We start from the raw sequence: 23,726 nt of genomic DNA, 5'->3' as shown, positions 1-23,726 counted from the left end.
GGTTGATTTGAGTGGCGAAAGGAAGAGTAGGTCGATGGTGCCCAGTTTGTCTTCTGCCTCTCCTCTGCACTTTCCTCCGCTCCGGTGTCGCAGCCCCGCCAGGCCACACACTCACACTGGTGCTTACGACAAAGGGCAGGCAGAGTACACTACTTTACCTGGTCGCCTCTTCTCACAGTAATAAAAGCAAATGATAACGGAGACTCGGTTCTCCACTTCTATGCAAAGACCGGCCGAGAGGTGCAGTTCACGGCCTTCAATCTGTAGTTCTCTCCAAGCCCACTCTTCAGCTCACCAGGTGATTGTGAGAAGGCAGCTTCCTTACGGTGTGGCCTAAAGTAAGAAACCGGCCCGATGACCAGGCCCTCACTGTTTACTCTCTGAATGATCTCTTACATTTATGTACATGCAGTCTCAGGGCAGCCTCAGAGAACCCCCAAACTGTTTTATCGTCATGAGGAGGGCGCTATTGCATTATCCGATGTGGCTTTAAAGATGTTAAATGGGTGGGCGAGTGGACTCGGAGAAGGATTCGCAGAAGTCCCTCTTTTTTTCTTTTTTTTTTTTTTTTTTTTTTGCTAATGTACCTATTCTCGATCGATCATAGACCTGACCTAGACATGAATCTATCAGAGTGGAACTACTTCTTTCTTGAAATTAGTTTTGATGTTTGGTTGTGTAAAGAGCACATGGAGATGGAGAGGTAGAATGCAGGTTGGCACCAAGACAGACGGGTAGCACCTTGTCCCGAGTATATTAAGTATATACGTCTGGGAGGACTGCTGAGAATTAAACAGGGAATCCAGAATGTTTAGGTGCACTGTAGATGGTTCACATTTGGGTACATCTTTTCTTTTCTTTTTTTTAACCAAAAAGGTTTTTGTCTGAATTATTATTAATATTGTCGAAAAAGGAAACTTTAATTCTGTACACTCTTGACTGAAGTGCTTCTCTCTGCAAGCCTTTGACGCCCTGAAGTGGCGCACAGATGACTCTGGGGTTGCTGTATTGATGGTATTAAATTCTGTCCTGACCCGATAGTAGGGGAACGGTGCAGATTATTTTTTATTTTTATTTTTTTTTCAAACAGGTCCGGGTCCATGCGGACCTATTGTATCAGGAGGCCTGGGGCACATGCCAGTTGATACCAAGTCTTAAAAGGGTAAAATCCCTTTCTGGAAGAATTTTTTTTTTTTTTTTTTCCTTTTTTTCACACTCGAGTGACACTAGCAACAATCACTATTGCCTGTTTTTGAAGATATATATATTTTTAACTGCCTTTCTCTAAGCTGTACTCGAGACCACGAAAAACAAACGTCCAAAACGTGTTTCAAATCCAGAGGATTGCCTGGCAGACTAGCTAGCTAGCCAACAAGTGCCCACTGTGGGCATATACTGGGTCTTATCGATAGGACTAATGTACCCCGGCTCCACGTGAACGGCTCAGATGCAACTTTGTTCAGATAAAAAGGCTGCTTCGATCGTACAAAATAACAGGGCCTGGGTGGAGATGGTCTCTAAGAAACACAAATCCTCTTTCTTAGGGTCCTGGCTAGAATATGCACATGCTGGTTGATATACATGTACGTCGGAAATCCTGTGTATGTATATAACTGGTTATTTTATTTTTTATTTTTTTGTTTATTTTACCTTTACTTTGGTTTTCAGGCCCGAGTAACCCCCCAACCCCCCCCCCACCCCCGTTTCCTTCTCTCCATAAATTTACCTAGATGACGAAAAGCATAAACATATCAAAATTATACAAATTAAAAAACACAAATACTTGAATCATAAGAAGCGCCAATAATGTAATGTGAAAACTTTTTTTGTAATTTTGTCATTCATACACTTCCAAGCTTTTTGATAACATCGGTTCAAACTGAACGAAAAAGAAAAAAAACTTAGTTAAAAAAAAAAAAAAAAAAAAAAAAACAAAACAAAAAAAAACAAAGTGACATCGGTTGTATGTGAGTGTTTGCACAAGGTTGCGTGTACTGTATGACGGATGAATGCGTTCAATTGCCTGTGCGAGTGAGTTCAAAACTATGTATGCTAGTGATTACAGTGGATTTGTTTGCGCCTTTATTTCATTTTAAGCATCTTAAGAGTTTGTTTTTTTTTGTCTTTTGTTGGCTAGTCAAATATATTCGTATGTGTATTGTTATCGTATTTGTTATTAGCTTTGTTATTAGAGTTGCACTGAGTGTCTGCTTCCCCTCATTCAGCTAATCGTACAACATGATATTAAAGTACTAAGGGGACAAGGTGACAATTCATGTGTTAATGTTTACTCAAGGACTTATTGAGAAAAATAACAAGTGTGTTTTTTTATCTGTAATACGATTATCTACCTTATAGTGGCTTTTATTGTGGAATAATCCATGATAAAGAAATGGATTATTTTGAGTATTGCACCATTTTGTTTTTCAGATTATTAAACAGAAAAAAATGCAAAATACTAACAAAAAAAAGTATATAAATATAAAATGTGGGGATGTTTTTTTTCTCGAAGAACTGTGGCCATAGATTGATGTAGAGGGACTTGTAACTCCCCATGTTACACCATGATGAGCTGGATAGACATCTGGAGAAGAGTTTCTTACAAGACTCATTTCAGAGGTGCCTACCTTTCTGTTTTTTTTGTTTTTGTTTTTGTTTTGATTTTGGTCGTTAATGTTCGTACCAGTTCTAGTTTTTGTTCATATTTGTGCAAGGCCACCAACAGTTTACAAGCATTTCATGTTTTTCTGAAGTTCAAGGAAAATAAATTTTGCGATGGGATTGTCACGAGAAGAGAAAAATCCTAAAGGACATGTACTTCCATCAAATGAATAACAAAAACACTTTACGGAATGAAGATTATTGTGCTACTTGCAGAACTCTGGGATTGATCAGTGTTGTCATGTTTTTTGTTTTTAATTTATGTTGGCTATGTTACTTTCATAGATTATCAAATCCTGTATTTTTATTTTTTTTTCAAAGCAAAAAACATTTCCTTTGTTGGGGGGGAAAAAAAAAAGAGAAAAGACATAAATGTTCACTATCTTGCACACACAAAAAGTGGATCATGTCTCAGGAAGGCAAGGGTTCCAGAGTACCAACTCCACGCCATTTAATGTTCATTTTTAGAGAAAGAGGATAACAGAAAAAAAAACAAAAAAAAAAAACATAAGCACTGAAGGTTATGGATTTCAGAAGAAGAAAATACCTTTGTTTCTAAATCCGTAGCAGTTACATATTTACCAAATAATGAACTCTTAATGAACTTTAAAAAAATGGAGTGCTTTATATATAAATCTATATATTGAAATTGCTTTACATTTTAAACAAAATGATCAATGATTTTGATTGTTCAAAAGACGGTGAAAGAACATACAGATGCTGTATGTTTGAATCTTTATTGTATTTTCTTAACATGAGGTCCCTTCCTGTTGAAATCAGGACCATTGTGCATTACTATTTCTTTCCTCTTTGTCATTCTGTCTCTTGTGGCGGGTATTACATAATGAGAAATTTAAAAAGAGGGGTTGGGGGGTGAGGGTTTCTGTATCAAATTGATCGATTTAAAGAGGAAAACAAAAAGCTGGTTTATACGGATCATGATCTATGCACAAGGGGGTGGGCTTCTTAAAGCCTCTGTGACCCATCTCTCATTGGGATTAGAGGGATTCTTTCTGTGTCTTTTTATTGTGCTCATTTGCTCTGTCGTCTCTCTCCCCCACCGACCCCATCTTATTTCCCATTTTTCATGTTTCTTACATACAGTACATCGCCATGCTGTGTATTCCTAAACCAATGAACGTCTCATTCTGAAGCACTGTGGGGGTTTTTTTGTAGCCCATGACTTTCAAGGTTGTCTGTGTTCTGTTCTGCGTGTGTGTGTGTGTGTGTGCGTGCGTGCGCGACTGAGTGTGTGTTACTGGGATACATGTGGATGGAGATACTGGGTTGCTTTTGCCTTTTGATTTTAAATGTTAAGGAATATGTCTGTACTGAGATTTTAAGAAGTCAGTGGCTTTTAATGTTTTTGTTTTCTCTCTCTTTCTCTCTTTTTCTCTCCTCATAGAATGTGATTGTTGACATGCACCGAAAAAAATGTTTTGAACTATGGAGCTTCTTTCAAACAATTAATAAATTGCATTTTTGTTCTTGGCTGTAATGAATCGCGTTTGGTCATTTCTTAGTAGTAGACGATATGTAGCAATTTGGATCACATAAAAAAATGCCCGTGACAAATTATCAGAAAGTAACCAGCCTCTAATACCTGAAATGACTCTTCTGAAACGAGCGGGTTGACTATATTTATTGCTACTTACAATTAAAACAAAAAGGAAGACGGGCCAAAAGGTCATTTAAATATGGTGAAGAACTAGGAATTGTAATATGTTTTGAATGCTGTTCATTATACATTTGCATACATTATAGATTTTGTTCATGTCCCTGGAAATTGATCTATTTTAATTATGCACTAAGCTGATTTTCCTGATGCTGTTCCACATTTGGTCATTTGGGGGATCCAGAGGTTCTCCAGCATAGCAGATGCTTCTGGGTCTGATGGACGCATGCAGTGACGGTTTGCTCCGCTTCCTTCTCCTTTCACACTTGACACGTCTTCATAAATCGGAGCTGTGGTTTGACGCTCTGGATGAGCATCTGATTTTTTTCCGAGGACGAGTATCTTCACATTGGAAATGACACCTTATTGGTTGTGAAATTTATGCCCAAACATACAAAGACAGAGGTCATTTGGATTTTTTTTCTCAGCTTTTATTATTTTTAAACAGCAAAAAAGAAAAAAAAAAAAACACTTCAGTGCTGCATTCTAATGCACTGCAAAAACAAACAAAACCAGACAGATAAGTCCATTTCAAACTCTAAGAAAAAAAAACAAAACAAATTACCGATTCACATAAAGTCGTAAACTTACCAGGTGACCAGGCAAAGTACTAGTCGACAGTGAACGGGAAAGCAAAGACTCCTGCATATCTCTCTAATTATACTTGCTCAGTCTAACCTGTAAAGGGAGTCCTGGATTACAGTGAATGAATAGTAGCCACTGGGCACGTAAAAGAAACAACCACAAACTCCTCAAAAGTACTTTATAAAAGCAACCACCTGACTCATATGGTCAGCTGGATGCTAAATGAACCCCTGAAGTAGTTCTATCGATTGATCTCAAAGCCAAACTGTGGACAGAAATCCATCAAATACACCATTAGTGCAAATAAACATGGCAAACTTTTTCAACAAAATCACACTCGGTGCTACTGGTCAGATGTCTTTTCTTACTATGAAACCTCTATGATTTAAAAGCACACTATATATGAATACGTATAAATTAGTGCCGTCAAACGATTAATCGCATCCATGAACGTTTTTGTTTACAATACGTGCATGTACTGTATTTATTATGTATATGTAAAGATACACAAGTATATATTTTGAAAATATAGCTATATTTTTTTATATTCATAACTTAGATTCTAAATATATTTAACATAAGCAAGTTTTCTGAAATGTACACATGCATGTGTGAATTTAAATATACATAAAAACACACAGTGCACGCATTATGTAAACAAAATATATTATGGATAGGATTAAATCGCTTGACAGCACTAATATAAATATCTTACCACAGATTCAAATACTCTGGATTTTCAAAAACGGAAAGAAACCGAGGGACACTGAATTATTTCACCTCATCTTTCAGTTTGTAAAAATAGTAAAGTAACAGCAAAACCTAAATACCGCTGGCTAGCACAGAGTATAATGCTAACAGATCACGTTTATGAGCAAGGTGCCATTTCTAGCTAAACTTTATTTGCAATTACTGCTTCTCTGTTTCTCATTTGTTTTTGTTTTTTTTACAAACTGAGAGATGAGTCAAAATCACAGTCTGTGGTAATTGACAGCATGCCATAGAAGTGGTTTAAACCAACTCGACTGAGTACTTTAATAAACACTTCCATTCAAAAGATTGAGGCTGGTAAGATTTTTTTTATCCTTTTGAAAGAATTCTCACACTCACTAAGATTTAATTTCAAAATACAGTAATAACCACAATACTGTTAAATATGATTACAATTTAAAGCAACTTTTCCATGTGAACAGGTTAAAAAGTCATTTATCCATGTGATATAAAGCCGTTTTTTCAGCATCATTCCTCCAGTCTTCAGTGTCACAGTCCTTCAGTAATCACACTGATTTGATGCACAATTATCATGAATACTGAAAACAGCAGTGCTGCTTAATAATTGTGAAAACAGTAACACCCCACCCACTGATTCCTAAAACGGGTTCATTTCTTTGATACCGACACCATGTGCAAACCTTACTGACCTCAAACTTTTGAAGCACGTGTATCTATTTTTAACACGTTAGCTAAAACTATAAGTTAGTTAAGAGAACTCCCCTGATGTTATTAAACCTGGGGGCCATCACCAAACTTGCTCTAAGTTTGGGGACATTTGTATCCAACAGCCAAACGGCTGTGAGGCCCCCTGAATACAGAGAGGAAAGAGAGAAAATGTGAGACTTGCCTCAGCCTGTGCAGGGCAACACTGAGACTCTGCCTCAGCCAGTCCCATGGCATTGCTACAAGGAGAAGAGAAATCCTCAGTTTAGGACAACAACCACAGCGAACCACAGTCACCTTCTTACCTGCCTCTTCCTGAAAATCACAAGAAATGAGCCTAAGCCTGGACATAAACGATTCTCAGGTTCACAAGGGTTATTTCAGCATCTCAAGACTGTGATTTTCAGGAAACTGCTATCTGGATGGTTGGTTTTCTGTTTGTCTAGCAGCACATGTCCTTGCATAAGAAGCTGAAAATTTAAAGGGGTCTTACACATGTCCACTACGTCATATTACAAGGCTCCAGGATCACTTTCTGTTGCAGAAATATATCATTATATAGTCTCTTATTTGGTTTGTTTTTTTACTGACGTCAGAAGTTGCGAGATGTTATGATCGTGGTCTTATTGGACTGAGGAAGATGTTCTGAGTTGTACTTTACATCAAGTTGACATGCTGCTAAAAGCACTTCTCAAAAAAATAAAATAAAAAAAATAAAAAATCAGGGAGAACCTCATTTGTCATGATCTGACCCCTTTAAATCCAAACTTTAATATGAAAGGACCGGTAGAAAAAACATCAAACGTGGATGCAAATGCTTCAGTTTCCCTCTCACCCACAAAAACTGCAATCACACAGCTTTCATACAAAGAAATAACAGCCGTCGAGTTGAGCATCTGTAGTACAAACCTTGTGAGGTTGTCCTTTACTCGCTAATGAAAAAGCAGCCGTTAGATTTCAATAGTTTATTACAATTAACAGTGGAACAGTACAGATAGCATTCACAGGAGTCTTTGTTATTGGCCCTACAGAGAGAACACTGTAAATGTAGACAAGCAGACATAGAAAAATAAATCCAACAGTGACAGCTATCTGAAGCCCTCACCAAGCAACGCTGGGGACGGGACGTCCAACAGCACCTATGGGTGCTGCGAAGGCTTCACACTTTTAGTACAGTAGTATATTTACAGTGACTTGCCTTGTTAAAGGTGCTGTACGAAACTCCAGCCGCTTCAAATTAATACGAACCATATTTACTACACTTCACTTCTAAAAACCTAAACAAAACATGAGAAAAAAGCCAGACTGTATGATCTGCAACAAAGGGTAGGTCCAAAATAATAGACTTGGTAAAATCAAATGTCCCATGCGTTACAGTTTGATTACTCCATCTCCTCATTGCAAGAAGGGTTATGGTTATTGATCTGGATTGTAAAGCACGCCACTAGATGGTAAAATGGTTGAATCACCAAACCTAATGAAGACCAGTGGTGGCGCTTCAATATCGGCCTCCAGGAGACATTACAGGAGGTCTCATGCCAATGGCGGGCCGAGGGGGAGCGGCCTGGTAGGGAGGGACCATGGGTGGGGCTTGTCCGTAAGGAGGCATTCCTCCTGGGACGTATCCGGGCACTCCTTGCGGCGGAGCACCGAATGGCCCTAAGTGAGAAGAAACTGATCAGCTTCATTTGAAATGCTTTTCTATTCTTAACTGGTATACACCACTGTTCAAAAGTTGGATGGTTGGTAAGACTGTTTTGTTATTTTTGAAAGACAGGAGTCTTTTATGCTAAAAACATGGCAAAAAGAGTCATATTATGAAAGTTTTACTATTTAAAAAAACTATTTTCCATTTTGGTGTATATTGAAATTCTGAATCATTACTCCAGTCATCAGTGTTCCTTTTGTTAATTTGACTAATATTTTTAATAAAGTTCTTATTCTGACCATCTTCTGATGGAGAATCCCAGACAGAAACTAACAACTGTTGTAATTAAATTAAAATTAAACTAAATTAAATTACAGTTTATGTGCCCAAAATATCAATTAGAAAAAAAAATAAAAAATACAGCTTATTTTGAAATGTTTGCACTCGTAGGCTATACAGTTTCGCTCATTCAAGGTCAGATGAGGGAAATAAATTATGCATTCTTTCAACTGCCCAAAACATAAAACCATATTAAAATTATACATAAAACATTGTCAACATTAGTTCATAAGCAATTGCAAGGCTTAAATTAAAACTGTTCAGAAATCATTTTAACAATGATTTGCTGATCAAGAAACATTCAACATCTTATCTTGAAAACAGTTGTGTTGCTGAATATTTTAAAATGGAAACGGTCAAATTTTTCAGGATTCTTAAAATGAACAAAGTTCAAACGAATAGCATTTATTTGAAATAAAAAATACTTTCTAACAATGCATTTGCTTTCTCTTTTGATCAGTTACATTGCATCCTTGCAGAACGAAAGTGTTAAAAACCTCACCACCCCCAAATGTTTTAAACAATATTGTAACGAGACATTTCCTGTCTTATGAAATCCAGGGAGGATCCAAAAGTTTGAAAACTCTCAAACGCATCGTACCTTGCATGGGATGCCTAACACCTGGCTGCTGTGCAGGAATGCCCTGCTGAGGGGGCAACACCCCCCCCATCGGTGCACCCGGTGGGGAAGTCACGTGGGCTTGTCCTGCACTGGGGACTTTACACTGGTAACGAGGCAGCTGGGCTCGCAGCTCCTCCTGTTAAACACAATGCAAAATGCACAAGACATAAATAGCCATTTTTGCTTGCTTCGCTACTTCTGTGGAACAAACGTTTTGTGATGTCAGTGTGGTCTATTGTTGTTTTAGTGGCACTGACTTCAGATTTGAAACGAGACAGTTTGGAATAATCAAACAGGTGTTTTATCAAATGAAAGCATGCACCGTTCCAAAGCTGACCAGTTATTTCTGCAAAGGTTAAAGTTAAAAGCACAGAAACATGTTCACTTACCAGTGATATATCTTCATCAGGGTGGATCAACTTACTGGTTGCACTGGTGGTGGTGAGGGTGGCAGGCTTACTTGTGACTGGGGTGCCCGGTTTGGCCACAGCGCTGCTGGTGTTGGCCGCAGCGGTGGCCGAGGACTGGGTGTATGCTGGGAATGTTGGTTTGGGAGCAGCAGAAGGTGGTGCAGAGGAGCTCACCGCTACACCAGAAGCAGCCTGCTGAACCTACAGAGAAAGACCAATTAGACACATTCAGTGATTCAACTAATTCTGCATGTAGGTGCATTAAAAAACAACCGCATTTTAATATGCACGATATATTATAAATATGTTCAATATGAGCCAATAATTAAAAACATTAACAATTTCATAACACTACATGATATAAAATACACTTCATACAATACATTATAATGCTGTGAAATTAACGTAGCATAAACACTATTGATTTCAGTTATTTGTTTTGGTTTTTTTTTTTTTTTTTTAACAATAATCCGTAACATTCAATCTGATCAGAATTAGAATTTTAACATCATTGCATCCCCAACAAAGCAAGGTTTCTAGGCTTTAGTTGGATCATGATCAAGTGTCCAGATACTTCTTAGGGCCTACAGACAGTGACAACGTGATTCTGAAGGTTGAAGGTGCTAACTAAAAACTAGAAGAGAGAGAAACAGACTACATTTAAATAAGATAATGAAGCAGTCTGACATTTCTCAATTGAAATCAATCTCTTTGGATGCTCTAGAGGATGTCTGTAGTGCCAAGTCAATTATTCTAAGAGGCAGTCTGAGGTCTGTCTGCTGTTACATGCCATCAATAGTCTTATGAAGCAGCTCTTTCACCGAGTCAGCAAGCTACTGCATACTTGGGACAGCGGTTTAGAGGATGCTGACAAACTGTCCAGACTGGAGGAGCCTGAGCTTGTGCTTGGAGCTCGAGTCCCCATCTGCAGCATGGAGAGAGAGCACACAATAAAGACCCTCAGCTGTTTGATTCTGGACATGACTGCTGCTCACCAAAACTATCATCAACACACTTAACACTGAAGCTTAGGTTGTTTAAAACGAAGCTCTCAAACTACCAGCTCCAAGGGTTGCTTTGCATTCTCAAGTTCATCCATTAAAACAGCCCACAATTCAGTTTTGATAACCTGGTATCATTGGTCTTATAGATCTTCACTGGGTTTAACAAGATTTTTTTAACTGCTGATCCAGTCAGGATAGTACAGTTTTTTTTTCTGCCAACATATTCAACGGTCCAAGATAAACAATAATTAATCTTATTTTTATAACAGAAATGACATTTTACATATGCATCAGAAATTCAATATTTTTAGCAAAATAATTCATACACTTATGAAAAACCAATGGCTAGTCTCTGACGAGAACAGTGCTTCACTAGCAGCTAATTACTAAGTAGTAATCTGGATTTAAAACCATCTGCAAACATTTTCAATCTTACAATTTCATTCACCTGTGCATTTATGTATATAAAAAAAAAAACCTTTCTATGCTATAATGTCACCAGAGCTACTGAGAATATAAATGTTGTTTCTGTATTAATGACATTTAAAGAAAAGAGAGGTTAACTTTAGCATTTACTTAGTAAATACTCTCCTCCACTGATGAGTTCATAAGACACAAATAAATGTGCATGTTCATAGCAAGCAACGCTCTGGTTACACGTAATGGTATTTAGGCATTCAGGTATTTTGAATCTGAATGGACAATCATATTCAAACATTTACACACACTTTTTTTTTCTTAAGTCTTCACTGCACTTCCCTACTATTCTAACCAAACACTTGATGTTGTGGGAACAAAACTGTCAAAGCAAAGAAAAAGACTGTATGGCCAGAGTCTAATCGGTCCTTAAATGCGAAGTAATAAAAAATATAAACTACTAAAATTGACTTCTAATGCCAGTTGTAAATCCAACTAACATAACACTTCACAAGCAAATTCTTTTTCAGTCTTTTGTATTCCAAAATGTAGCATTTCATGCAATGTGTTACTTGCCAATTCTTTGTTATTTGTGGTATTTACTAGCAATTTTTAAAGGCAAACACACCACACTGTTTAATGTAGGGAGAAAGGGCATCATACCTGTCCTGCGCTGGGAAACAGAGGCTTGGAAACACTTGGCTGTGGAGTGGGCACGGTTGTAACAGGCACAGCCGGCCGGGCGGCAGGAGGGGCCTGAGCCATGTGGGGTATACCAGGGTGATGGCCCATTGGAGGAGGTATTCCTAAAAAACAAACAAACAAATATTAAAGAAAATAAATAAATAAATAGTGGTCTCATAAATGTAATTTGATTGAAGGTTCTTTACCTGGTGGCATGCCTGGCATCATTGGGGGCATTCCATGTGTAGGCGGCATCATCCCACTCATTGGCATCATGCTATTCGTTAAAAACAACAGACAGGAAGGACATTTTTAATGCATTGATTAATGACAAAACATTAACAAATAAAACGATTCCAATTCTATTCATTCTTACCCTGGAGGCATCCCGGGCATGACAGGAGGCATTCCTGGCATCATAGGTGGGACACCAGGCATCATTGGGGGCATTCCTGTGAGGGAAACCATTTAAAGAGGCACATAATAAATTTGCTATGCATAACGTCTTAAACTGGGTGTTTTGTATTGTTAAAATGCACACCTGAGTAGCTTCCAGGTGGCATCCCTGGCGTTGGGACAGGGGCCATTCCTGGCTGGGTCATAGGGGCATAGGCTGCCTGAGGCTGTATGGTTGTTGCTGGCTGCTGGAAGGAGGGACCAGCCTCTTCGTCCTCATCATCTTCATCGGAGTCATCCTGCTGTTTTTTCTGTTTTTCTGTTTACCCAAATAAGACGTTTACAGTTACTATGGGTTTATTCGAGCTACAGAAAGAACAGGGCAGCGTTTTCCAAAAGCATCATAAGCCTAGCTTTCAATGGGTCTACAGATTAGAGATTAGTGCGAACAGGAATTTAAATGTTCTACCCTGTGTTTTTTGTTCAAGAACACGTCTCCTCTCCTCCATGTCTTTCTCTGGAATACCCTCCATTCCATAGATCTCTAGTTCAATGTCAGTTCTTCCCGGTATTGCATTAGGGACACCATCAATGGTTTCTTTGTGAACCTTAAATCAAACAAAAACCTATTTGAACATACAGCAAATTTAACTTGTATTACCACAAATAAAACTATATAAAATAACTACATACCTGCATACAGTGGATGGCCAGTCCAGGACCAGTATATAACTTCTTGTGACATATGTGACACTTAAAGTGCTTGGCCTTCTGATGCTGAATGAGAATCTTTTCATCATCAAAATCCCTGTTACAGTACCTGAGATTTCCCAGTTAAAGTCTTATAAACAAGAGAAAAATCACGACAAAACACCAGCAGAAGGGACTCAAATTAACAACACCGTTAACACAAGGATCTTTTTGTACAGTTCTTTCACTATTATATTGTAGCAAAACATAATAATGATAGTAATGATAACAAATAAATAAACGGATACAATTAAAAGAGTCTATGACATTTGCGGTTTTTAAAGATTTGATTAACAAGTATTAAGATTTAGATTAAGAGGATTTATTCACTACAACAAAATTAGAAAAATGTTCCTGGGTGTACCATTTTCAGGTATTTAAAAGACATTGGGAAGCTTGGTTCTGCAAAGAAAAAACAACTATTGTAAAATAAAGTTCTTTTTTTAGTATTCTTAACTAACGTTACGGAATATTTCCTTGTTAAATATACTGGTCTATTTTGTTAGCGGAAGCGATAAGGAAATCCGCATAAACAGAGAGACACTAAAACAAGGTCTTTGATTAGTCTTTTGATTCGAAAATTATTCGAAAGCATGATGTACAGAGAGGCAGCTCAGTATGTTGAGAGACGCGGCCTTGATATCAGGGAAACAATACATTAGCCGTTCGTAAACAGGAAGTGGGCCAATACCTATTAATGAACAATTCAAAAAACATCAAACTAGGTTACGGTCGCTTTTAAAGAAGGATACCAACACCAGGGCTTCATCTGCTTCTTCTTTTTTCTCCCCATGATTTATTTACCAGCCTATTCCGCGAGCAGCACACCGACGCTTACCAAAACATTAGCAAACCTAAAATGGAGTAAATAGGACATGACGACGGCTTTCCGCACACTGACAACGCTTCACGAGGATTATCGCCACCAACTGGACAGGAGGTGCACAACCTGGATGCAGTCATTTACAATGTGTAAATGACTGCAACAGTTTAAATACATACATATATATATATATATATATATATATATATATATATATATATATATATATATATATATATTCTATATTAAAAAATAATTGTATGTATATATATATATATATATATATATATATATATATATATATATATACAATTATTTTTAACAATTAAAAATTTACTTAATTCAGTAATTTATTCATTTATAATTCTACATAACTGCATATTAATACTTATTTCATCACAGTCACCCTTTAACAAAATAGTAAGCATAACACAGTTCTGAGTTGACCTCACCATTGGTTTATGGCATTATTATGTGTATTTTTTTATTGTCACAATCAAAAAGCTATTAAAACAGATACCACTATCTATTTTAATTGCCTTTTTGATTGTGATAATATAAATTTAAAACAAATATTTTTTCAGATAAAATCTGGATAAATGTTCAGATAAAATATGAGTAAAATGTTATAATTATTATTATTATTATTATTATTATTATTATTTTTGTTAGACCTACATTTTAACTAGTTCAGAATATTCATTAAAAATAAGTATGATTTGGGAAAGAAAAGTAAGATAAATGGAAGCAAGATTTTTTTTTTGTTTGTTTTATTTTTTTAGTAACCCAAGATTCACAGGATTTATTTCTTTTTTAAATCCTTAATAATTTTAAATGTACTTATTCTCTGAAAGCAAGGAATCAATTGCCAGACCGGCTCAATAAAAACAGCATGCACATCTTATAAAGTGAATACAGCATGTCAAGGCACACTACTCTCAAAGCAATGCATTCAAGCAAAAAAAAAAGAAAAGTAAATTCAGTTACAAAATACAATCTTCAGAGGTAATTATCTTCTAAGATAAGCTATAAATTTGTATCTCAAACAGTATTTATACCTAAACCCATATTTCATTTTCAAAAAGGCAGGCATTTTTATAGGCATAATCTGCATTAGATGCAACTAACCAGTTCAATTATATGAACAAAATAAAATAAAATTAAATACGAATAATGTGTTTGCGATAAATAGAGTTGGGTAACAGCAGTCATAATTTATGTTAAACACACATTTTATGTCAGCTTTAAATATTAACGTGCTTTGCATATTTCTTATATAGATAGATATAGAGCTTTCGAAACCCATAAAACATGCGAATTGCGAAACCATGTAAATCACTGAAAACATGCACTACCTGTGGCTCAAAAGCCCTTTGTGTATAGATTCAGAAGTTACGTTCAGACACATTTTTTAGCATTCATCACAACAGCACATTCCTTAATAAATACAAAGTATCCAAATTGAATATAATAAACTCCCCTTTTGATCTAATCCCCTTGTTGTTGCACCATTTGCGAGTTGTTCAAGGCAGTTATTTATACCATTTTTCAGTTTAACACTAAATCCTGTATTTCACTCTACACTTACAGTTCACCCAAAAATTTAAATTCTGTCACCATTTACTCACCCTCAAGTATTTGCAAACCTGTATTAATTTCTTTGTTCTGCTGAACACAAATTAAGATATTTTGAAGAAAGTGTAACCAGGCTTTCACAGTATTTTTTTTCCTACTATGGAAGTCAGTGGTGACCCAAAACAGCCTGGTTACAAACTTTTTTCAAAACATCTTCCTTTGTGTTGATCAGAACAAAGAAACTCATGACAGATTTTTTTTTATTTTTGGGTGAACTATTCCTCTAACAATGAAACCTGAAATATCAGGAAAGGCTAAAATTGTAAAAAGGTAGCAAAGCAGCAGAGATGTCATAAAAGAGCATCACGAGTTATAATTCAATATAATTCAACAATCATTTAAAGTGTGCAAATCCTTTGATCATTAAAGTGTAGCAAATACATGCTTACCTCTCTCTGACCTTTACAAAAATATATGAGCTGTACAACGATGTAAATCCCTGCTGAAACATGCTTTATAAATCATTCGGGAATCTTATGAAACATCAGTCAGAACAGGCTAATTAAAATATTCCATTTCCATCTGTACATTAATGCACATTCTTCAACATTTTGGTCAATTTTAGGAGGGAAACTTTGGTAGTCATTAAAAAAAATAACTTTGTTAATCCTCCTACAATTACTGCAATAGACCCAATATATCCCCATCACTTCCTGTCTTTAGGTATCTTTCTTTGCACAACTACCCCACATTTATCACCTTGTAAAATGAATTACTATTAAATGGTGTTATGGAGATATGTAACACAATAAACCTGAGATCTCCAAGCTGCCAGTGACAGAGAACCACTCTGAACACAAGCTCAGCTCAAAACGCTCTTTCCATCCTATTAAAGTATAAATTGCCATGGGAATGTGATTGCGTACAATGTAGAGTTTTTTTAGGTCATTCATTGACTATGTCTTCCTTATTCTGTTCTCTAGGGGTCCTCTGCGCCTCCCTAAGGCTCTTTTTACCAGGTTCGGAAGTTTCAGCGTCCTCTTTTTTTTAATACGGGTTCTCTCTTTTTTTTCAATCTGGTCTTTTTTTCAAAAATTTGGTCTTAGTTTAAGATCCCACTCCCAGTGCTTTCTTCATATGCTCATAAACCACGTAAGAGATGCTAACAGCAGGAATGACTTTGAGGAAATTGGGGGCAATGCCACGGTAAAGTCCAGGAACGCCTTCGTGTGACACAATGTGCTTGAACTGGCCAACCATTGACAGCTGGGGAGCGCCATCTGCTGAGGCTTTTAGGAAGAGAGGAAGGAGGAGTGAGGTTTTAATCATTTTGTGTGTGTGTTTTTATTGATGTTAACATATTGTGCTTCATAAAGAATCACAAAATAAGCAGAATGATACGTAAGAAAAATTCTGTGAATCTGTTTGGTGTCGCTCACCCTGAGCCTGCATGCGTGTGCGGATTAAAGCCAGCGGGTAACTAGCCAGCTGCCCACATGTGCTGGACACAGTGCCACATCCAAGAAGCACCAGAACGCCAGGATCAGCTGAGCCCATGCAGTACCGCTGAAGCCAAGCGTTCTTTAGAGTCTGTTCAAAAAATAGGCAGAAAAGGGAAATATAGATGTATTTTAGATTTAGATCTAGTTTTTTGTGTTGGCAATTTTAAAGAAAAAAAATATTTTAATACATTTTTAATAAATTGTATAAATTGTTTAATAAAAACTTAATAAAATAAAGTATATATATATATATATATATATATATATATATATATATATATATATATAATACATTTTGAGTACATATATATATATATATATATATATATATATATATATATATATATATATATATATATATATATAAGGTCTAGAAATCACGCTATCAGAAGACAATGCTATCTTTGAAAACAGGCTAACAATATTTTTATTGTTTTCAAAAGGCTATATTAAAGTAATTTGATATTTAAAGAATAAATAAATAAACATATATATATTGTGACCTATTATTACAATTTTATATTATAAATTTTTTGTTTATTTTAAAGTAATATAATTTAGTATATTATTTATTTAGTATAATTTATTTTATTTAATTGCACTGAATTCTGCATCACGTGACTCTTTAAAAATTCACTGTAATTCACTGCCTTGTGCTGCTTAATACTTTTGTGGAAACCACTTGTACAGATTTTTTTAATCAATAGAGTGTTACCAAAATATTTCTTTTACATGGGAAAGAATAAAATGGGGTTAGGAGGTTTGTCAAGACCATCAAGTGAAAAGATCTGTGAGCTGTAGGAGGAGACCAATGAACACAAAAAAACATAAATACACAACATATTATGAAACCAACCATAGCAACTGGAAAGATGAATTCCCAGAGCTTGACAGTGACAGCAGGGATTCATAAACACTTAAATGTGTTAAAACACATATACAACCTACCTCATATACAGCCAGATCAATGCCAGCATAAGGAATGATGCCAAGTGTGTTGGGCACATAGCCTTTGTAGAACGCACGTACTCCTTCTTTACGCAGTATCTGTTTGGCACAGTCTGCCATGCCAGAATATTGTCCTGTCTTTCGCAGGGTCAGACGTGTCTTCAACACCTTGGAAGCAAGGAGAGATTTTTTAAAATTAAAAGTAGATAAATATATATGCGTTCGGAGGTCACTGTAACTTCAAGCTGCAGCAGCTCCTTCCAGCATTAAAAAATGGAGTTGGACTTGGCGTTCAAAATTTGAAGCCGATCTGCCTCATTAAATACATATTAGAAGCCAGAAAAGAAGCTTGCTTTCTGCATTTAAACCTACCAGGAATAGAAAGACAATTTGTATGTGCCCAGTTCATTTTTCACTTTTTTAAATGGATTTTGAACAATGTATTATGTGTTAACACGCAAACAGCAATTAGGAACAAATTTTGTTAAACAACTTCCCCAGTTACATGATTCTCTGGTATTTATACTTTAAGTTAGCTATGAGCATTACTTGAGATACTTTTACAGTCAGACATTACATGAGCATGAGATCAGTAAAGCAACATTCCAATTATTTATGTTTTGTAGATATACTTTTTATAAGTAGTGTTTATTTTATTATTTAATACTTTGTAAGAATCCTTTGTAACATTACAAACACCTAGTTTACTGTACTAATGTCGATCTGTAATTAAAATGATAATTTACAGATGTCAGCTTGACAGCTTATTCTGAAATTTACCATGTCCATTTTCCAACACTGGCACAGATCTTTTTGTTTATATTCAGCTACTTTATACAATATCTGTAGAAGTGCTTATGATAAAAAGACGATAAGCATACAGAACTGAGGCAACTGAATTCTTCAGCTCTTATCTTTAAAGAGCTATTTAGTAATGACGTCAATTTGTAGGCCAACCCAGAAGGCTAATTTGCCATGGATTCCCTCCGGGATTTCTAATGGGCTTTTAGAAAGCCAGTTTTTCGAGTTTACAGCATGAATAGAATAAGCTCTGTGGTTACACTATATCGAGCCTCCTCTCTCACCTCCATGGGGTAGATGATAGTCTGAGCTGTAGCTCCTGCCAGTGATCCAGCGATGAAGCGTTCCTGAACTCTCAGGGAGCCACCCTCCTTACTGCCTCTGATCAGCCATTTGATCTACACAAGACATTTATTACAGTTATCTTGTATTAGACAGTCTGCCACTCAGGCCCAGTTAAAAACAAGAGTGGCTACTGGATTCTGGTTTGCTTACCTGCTCGTAAGCCATGAATTTAATAGCTGACTCCGGCGCAATTTTGAGAACATTGATGCCGTTGCCTCTCCAAAGGGACCGCAGTCCTCCTTCCTGCACCATTCCACGCAAGCCACCAAACAAACTCACACCACTGGAGCCATGGACCTGTTGAAAATCCACTTCTTATTATGAGCATTGTACTTTTTCGTAGCAAACATAAGATTTATTGAGTTTGTTTGATGCAACATTAACAGATAGAAACAGCAAAGCTTCAAGGAAATACTTTTAAGAGTCGACCGAACCTGAAGGAAAACTTTAAGACGGTCGAGAGGAGCAGTTCCCGTTCGCGACACGGCTCCCGCCATTGCCCCGGCCACGAGCTGTCTCCACACAACACCTGAACGCCGCTCTTTCTCTGAGAACTCATCCGGCACAGTCAGCTGCTCGCCAATGTCCAACATCTGAAACGCATTTATTGTTGATTCAAACGACAGCTACAGTTTACATTCCTAAATTTCAATAAATATCAGGCCTACAGTCTAATTTCTGAAAAGAGCTGGATGTAGACCAGAGAGTGTTTCCAGTAGTGGGCGATGTCCTCCATGTTGTGCAAAGGGTTAAACAGGAAGTGGTCCCGCCACTCGTTCCAGTCAATGGTCATAGTGCCATCTCTGTCTATGCTGACAAACAATAAGAATAATAAATAGTTAAAACAAGCTTTTTCTATGCCAATTGAAACTGTGTGTGACTCAACATGTGGGTGCTTCACAGCAACATCTCAAACTCTTTTGAAAGCACAGCCAGAGTGGGAGGTAAACGTGTACATGACATTGATTAAGCACTGAAAAAAAAACAGTGTTTTGTGAAAAGCTAAAGTGCTCTAACCTCTGCAGGATCCTGGAGGCCTGCTCTGTGGATACATTCACTCCAAGACTGCGCAAAGAGAGCTGAATTTCTCCAACATCTATGCGACCTAAAAAATCATAAAACGCTCAATAATTAATTAAATAGGCAGTAGAGAATACGCTATTGTTCAAAAGTTTAGGATCACTACGTTGTTTAATGTTTTAGACAGACATCTCTTATGCTCACCATGTTTGCATTTGCTGAATGTAAACGTAAAATAGTGTTACTATTAAAAACAACTGTATTTATGTCACATTATCCTCCAGAAATCATTCTTATGTGCTGATTTGACGCTAAAGAGACATTTCTTATTACTATCAATGTGGAAAACAGTTGTGCTGCTTGATATTTTTGTGGAATTAATTCAACGATGAATAAAAAAATTCAAAAGAACAGCATTTATTTTCAAATAGACGTCTTTTGTAACATTGTAAAATTATAAATGTCTTTTTTTGATCACTTCGATCATGCATGCTTGCTCAATACAAATAATAATTTCTCGAGCAAAAGTAAACCTCCTGACTGCAAACTTACATAAAACGTACGTAAAGCAGAGAAACACACCAAAGGTGTCATTTCACAAAGACTTGCAATCATGCAAAGTGTAAATGTGTATTTTCGGTGAGGTATTGTGAGGTTACAGTTGCAGTGGTAAGATTCTAATGTTTGAAAAGATCATCCAGACCATCATTGTTGCGATCCAGGCTGCGGAACATGAGTTTGAGCTCTTTCTCGTGAGTGCGCAGATACTGTGTGAACTCCTCAAAGTCCAGCTGGCCGTCATGATTGGTGTCACTCACACGTACAATCTAAGGGGTGGAGGAAGTGAAAAGGGCATGTTTAAGGGCACGGATGTGAAGGTTGGAGGAGTTATAGTGAACTTTATTTAACTGTAGCCATGCCTATGTAGAACAAGGAGCAAAAGAAAAAAGAAAAAAACTAACAGAAAACAAAAAGGAGAGAGAGCAGGCATTGCTCTAAGCTTACAGATGCAAGGTTTCTGTTTGTGTGCAAAGCCCCTCCAGCAGTCTGGCAACTCCAATCGCAAACACATTGTGAACTAGAGCTAATCTCTCCTCTTGCATCACAGCACATGACTAACAGTCACACAACCCGACAGCACAGACATACCACTGGCACATAGTGTCGCCCTCCCCAAGGAAACTTGGAGTCTCCGAGTTAAGTTCATAATGGCACTTTCATGGTTTCATCTTAGCATCCTTAGCTACCTGCTGAAGTAATCGTCACAACACAACACATGCACTGTCTTGTAAGTCGCTTCGGCAGGAAGGAGTCTGCTGACAACCTGACTGACTGAAAATGTAAAGGTAATTAAACAGTTTTTTTAAGTGTGCTAACTGAAAGTGTGCTAGGCTGAAATTGAAAATAAAAGTCTCTTATATTCCATTATAGAATAACGCATTCAATAAGATAAGGTCTCAATCATTCTGTATGAGGCCTTAATGCAGTTTTGTAAAGATGTTTTAAGTGGAACCAACTATACGAACAAATTGCAGATCAAGTACACAGTTTCTCAGTAGCACTTCCAGTCCTCCACTCAAGAGGTTTAAACTAGGAGTGCAGGTTTATTTCTGCAGTTTATGATTGCAGCACCTGTGACATCGCTTTCTAAAATAGCGGGGGAGACTGGGGAGCGTTGTAACACATTTTGTTCCAGCATCTGTATCACAGTTATTTTGCTCTACGTGCCTCAAACTTTGATAAAACAATCCCACACGGTACATAGTAAAGTATTTTGGAATAGATGTACACTCTACATCTAAACAATAAGCTGTTGCAGTTACTGCATGCAAAAGATGCTGTGCCGGGCCTTCCACACAAAAGACCAACATGGATGTTACGGTTTATTTCACAAATAATCGTTTTTATATACGATAATAATCTCGAAAAACATAACAGACAAAGTGCATGTTTTATTTTGGGCAATGTTAGGAGTTAAAGTCGTAATTAAAGGTTTATTAGCGAGAATTAGACCTTTAAATAAAGTGTATGACAAAGCAGCTTGTTTGCTGGTAATATATTTCCATAAAGCGATTCATTAATTTAATATATTGATTAAATATGGATCTTTTGCGATTTCAGAAGTTATATCCAGTTTTCAGTACAAGGCACTGGGCATCTCACCCTGAGCTACAGCCCTTTCCAGTGTCCCTGTCCAAGCAACGAAATTAGTCTGCAGGTTTGTCAATATTGCAGCGTGGAAAGACAAGTCTAACTCCTAAATAAATTACACGGGATCACTTGTCCTAATCTGCCGGGTAAGTTTCACTCTTTCTAAGAGCAAGCATGTATTTCAAAAACCGCACGGACACGATTTACGTTACTTCCCAAAACTACACCCGGTATGCCGGGGTTGCACGTGTTTGCAATTCAACGCATCGTACAGCTCATTTCCAATAAATTCATGGTGAGCAACTATTAACTTCCCAAAGTAAGCGACCCACCTCGTCCACCTCGCTGCGAACGATTCCCCAGGGCGTCAGTCCGGCGCGCAGCTCGTTCGCGTCGATCCTCCCGTCTTTATTTAGATCCATCTGATCGAACAGCTCGGCCCATCGTTTCTCCCGCTCTGGATCGGAGACCCCGTTATCCTGACAGCGAGCCCATGTCCAACACGAAGGGAACCGACTCCTCGCTTCGCCCATATGAAACGGCTCTCGGTGAATACGGGGCAGATTGAGAGTCAGAGCAGTGTTAGGCAGAAGAACTGCATCCTACCTCCCAAAATACAGGTAGCCTACTTCTTCGGCAATAACCACTGAAGATGTGTGGATTGAGTAAATTAAAAAAACTACTAAATTCTGATATGTAGCCTCGTTCACCTGTCAGAGTCCCACCACAGCGTAGGGTAAAAACGGCGTTTAAGCGGGTGCACCGGCGTTGCTCCACTGTAGCCTGCGCCGATTACTGCAGAGTTAATCCAGGAAGTATTAAACCTCTGCCCCTCTGGCTAGAATAATAATCCCCGTGTCTGTTCCGCCGGTTCTCTCGAACCCAGCTCCATCAATTCATTCCTATACAATCGTCCTGGTCTGGGTTCAGATCGCACGAAGAGCAAGCGCCGCCTGCACCGGTTACCGCATCGTAGCGCGACGGAGATCTCCGCTACCGAACGCTCAGCTGTCGCTCGCAGTAGGTTTACGAGTCGCGTCTTTTGCTCATTTGATCGCGGCGCGCAGGATGAGTGCCGTCTCCGCTGCACAGAGTTTAAGGGAAGGGCTGGGTGTCCCAACTCTGTTAAAGCGCCCTGAGGTGCGATATCGTTTCACGGATTGCCTGCTATTTACCAGCAGCGTGCAAATTATTCACCGGCTTTTACGTAGGTCTGTTTTTTATGGGTGCTTGTTGTACCCTCGCACATTCTGCAGACGGTCTGTTTAGATTTTTTCCTGATATGTAAAGCTACAACAAAGTCATAGATAATTACAATAGGATATCTTGTTTTACCGAAACGAAAAGTGCTTCGTCAGCTTGTTGCTATAGTAACCTCCTCAAGTGAAAGCGGTCTCGGGAGCGCGCTGAGATTATTAACTTTCAATCTTTATTAGGCTACTTTTATGATTTTCTTAAAACCTTGGATTAAACCCAGTTACAACGCTAAAATACTATACCTGCATCAAATATATGCAAAAAGCCCCTCTTTACATTCATCCATTGGTTGACTGTGACAAAAGTGTCAGCACACTTATTACAGTACAATAAAATTTTGCGTTTCACTTGAAAACACAGTTAAGCTGTAAGGTTATGGTTATAATTTTACTGTAGTAAAACCATGGTTATTCATTTTGTAGTTACTATGATCTTACTAAGCGATATAGAGCATGTTTCTCGTAGTATCTCCGTGGTTAATTTGGTAGTTACCATGATTTTACTTGAAATGCTTTTGAGATTACTTTTATGGTTACATTGGTTTTACTATAAAAAAAACCACAGTTAAGCCATGGCTACTGTTGTGATGGAAGTATTTCATGTAATGGCCACAGGAGTCAGAAGGGTATATTCAACACAGAAGGTTTAGAAAAACGCAGACTAAGGATGCTCGGAT

The 23,726-nt window shown here is 37.5% G+C and overlaps 3 protein-coding genes and 1 long non-coding RNA gene across 7 annotated transcripts in view; 1 reads left to right on the top strand and 3 right to left on the bottom strand.

Moving 5' to 3' along the window:
- tnrc6c1 (trinucleotide repeat containing adaptor 6C1) overlaps nucleotides 1-4,159 on the top strand; it is a 53,788-nt gene extending 49,629 nt beyond the window's left edge. Inside the window, 1 exon segment of the mRNA XM_043234946.1 lies at nucleotides 1-4,159. This exon segment is cut by the window's left edge and continues 2,682 nt beyond it. The gene's annotated coding sequence lies outside the window, so the exon portion shown is untranslated.
- A 126-nt stretch (nucleotides 4,160-4,285) lies between these two features.
- LOC122341519 lies at nucleotides 4,286-5,471 on the bottom strand. The gene is made up of 2 exons (XR_006250467.1): nucleotides 4,928-5,471; nucleotides 4,286-4,678 (listed from the first exon to the last, which is right to left on the bottom strand). It is a non-coding gene; the product is annotated as an uncharacterized LOC122341519 (long non-coding RNA).
- Nucleotides 5,472-7,255: 1,784 nt separating this feature from the next.
- On the bottom strand, nucleotides 7,256-13,514 carry znf207a (zinc finger protein 207, a). Of its 3 annotated transcripts, XM_043235228.1 has the most exons (12): nucleotides 13,381-13,514; nucleotides 12,572-12,698; nucleotides 12,348-12,486; nucleotides 12,024-12,197; nucleotides 11,859-11,934; nucleotides 11,689-11,759; nucleotides 11,462-11,604; nucleotides 10,222-10,302; nucleotides 9,357-9,578; nucleotides 8,947-9,103; nucleotides 7,833-8,017; nucleotides 7,256-7,635 (listed from the first exon to the last, which is right to left on the bottom strand). In XM_043235228.1, exons 1-11 carry the CDS (start codon nucleotides 13,419-13,421, stop codon nucleotides 7,857-7,859), a joined length of 1,392 nt encoding a protein of 463 aa, XP_043091163.1. In that variant the 5' UTR covers nucleotides 13,422-13,514; the 3' UTR covers nucleotides 7,256-7,635; nucleotides 7,833-7,856. The 3 variants fall into 3 exon arrangements, with proteins under 3 accessions (XP_043091163.1, XP_043091162.1, XP_043091164.1); XM_043235227.1 differs by having other exon boundaries at nucleotides 7,256-8,017; XM_043235229.1 differs by lacking the exon at nucleotides 10,222-10,302 and having other exon boundaries at nucleotides 7,256-8,017.
- Nucleotides 13,515-15,202: 1,688 nt separating this feature from the next.
- slc25a23b (solute carrier family 25 member 23b) lies at nucleotides 15,203-23,003 on the bottom strand. 2 transcript variants are annotated; one of them, XM_043229869.1, is made up of 11 exons: nucleotides 22,504-23,003; nucleotides 22,126-22,335; nucleotides 20,346-20,469; nucleotides 19,640-19,727; nucleotides 19,323-19,434; nucleotides 19,057-19,215; nucleotides 18,773-18,919; nucleotides 18,562-18,675; nucleotides 17,477-17,644; nucleotides 16,466-16,616; nucleotides 15,203-16,315 (listed from the first exon to the last, which is right to left on the bottom strand). In XM_043229869.1, exons 2-11 carry the CDS (start codon nucleotides 22,324-22,326, stop codon nucleotides 16,134-16,136), a joined length of 1,446 nt encoding a protein of 481 aa, XP_043085804.1. In that variant the 5' UTR covers nucleotides 22,327-22,335; nucleotides 22,504-23,003; the 3' UTR covers nucleotides 15,203-16,133. The 2 variants fall into 2 exon arrangements, with proteins under 2 accessions (XP_043085804.1, XP_043085796.1); XM_043229861.1 differs by having other exon boundaries at nucleotides 22,126-23,003.
- Nucleotides 23,004-23,726: the final 723 nt, after the last annotated feature.

The sequence above is a fragment of the Puntigrus tetrazona genome, chromosome 3 (genome assembly GCF_018831695.1).
Source record: "Puntigrus tetrazona isolate hp1 chromosome 3, ASM1883169v1, whole genome shotgun sequence".
NCBI lineage: Eukaryota > Metazoa > Chordata > Actinopteri > Cypriniformes > Cyprinidae > Puntigrus > Puntigrus tetrazona.
The sequence above is the reverse complement of the archived record's forward strand: the minus strand, read 5'-3'. Positions and strand labels throughout refer to the sequence as shown.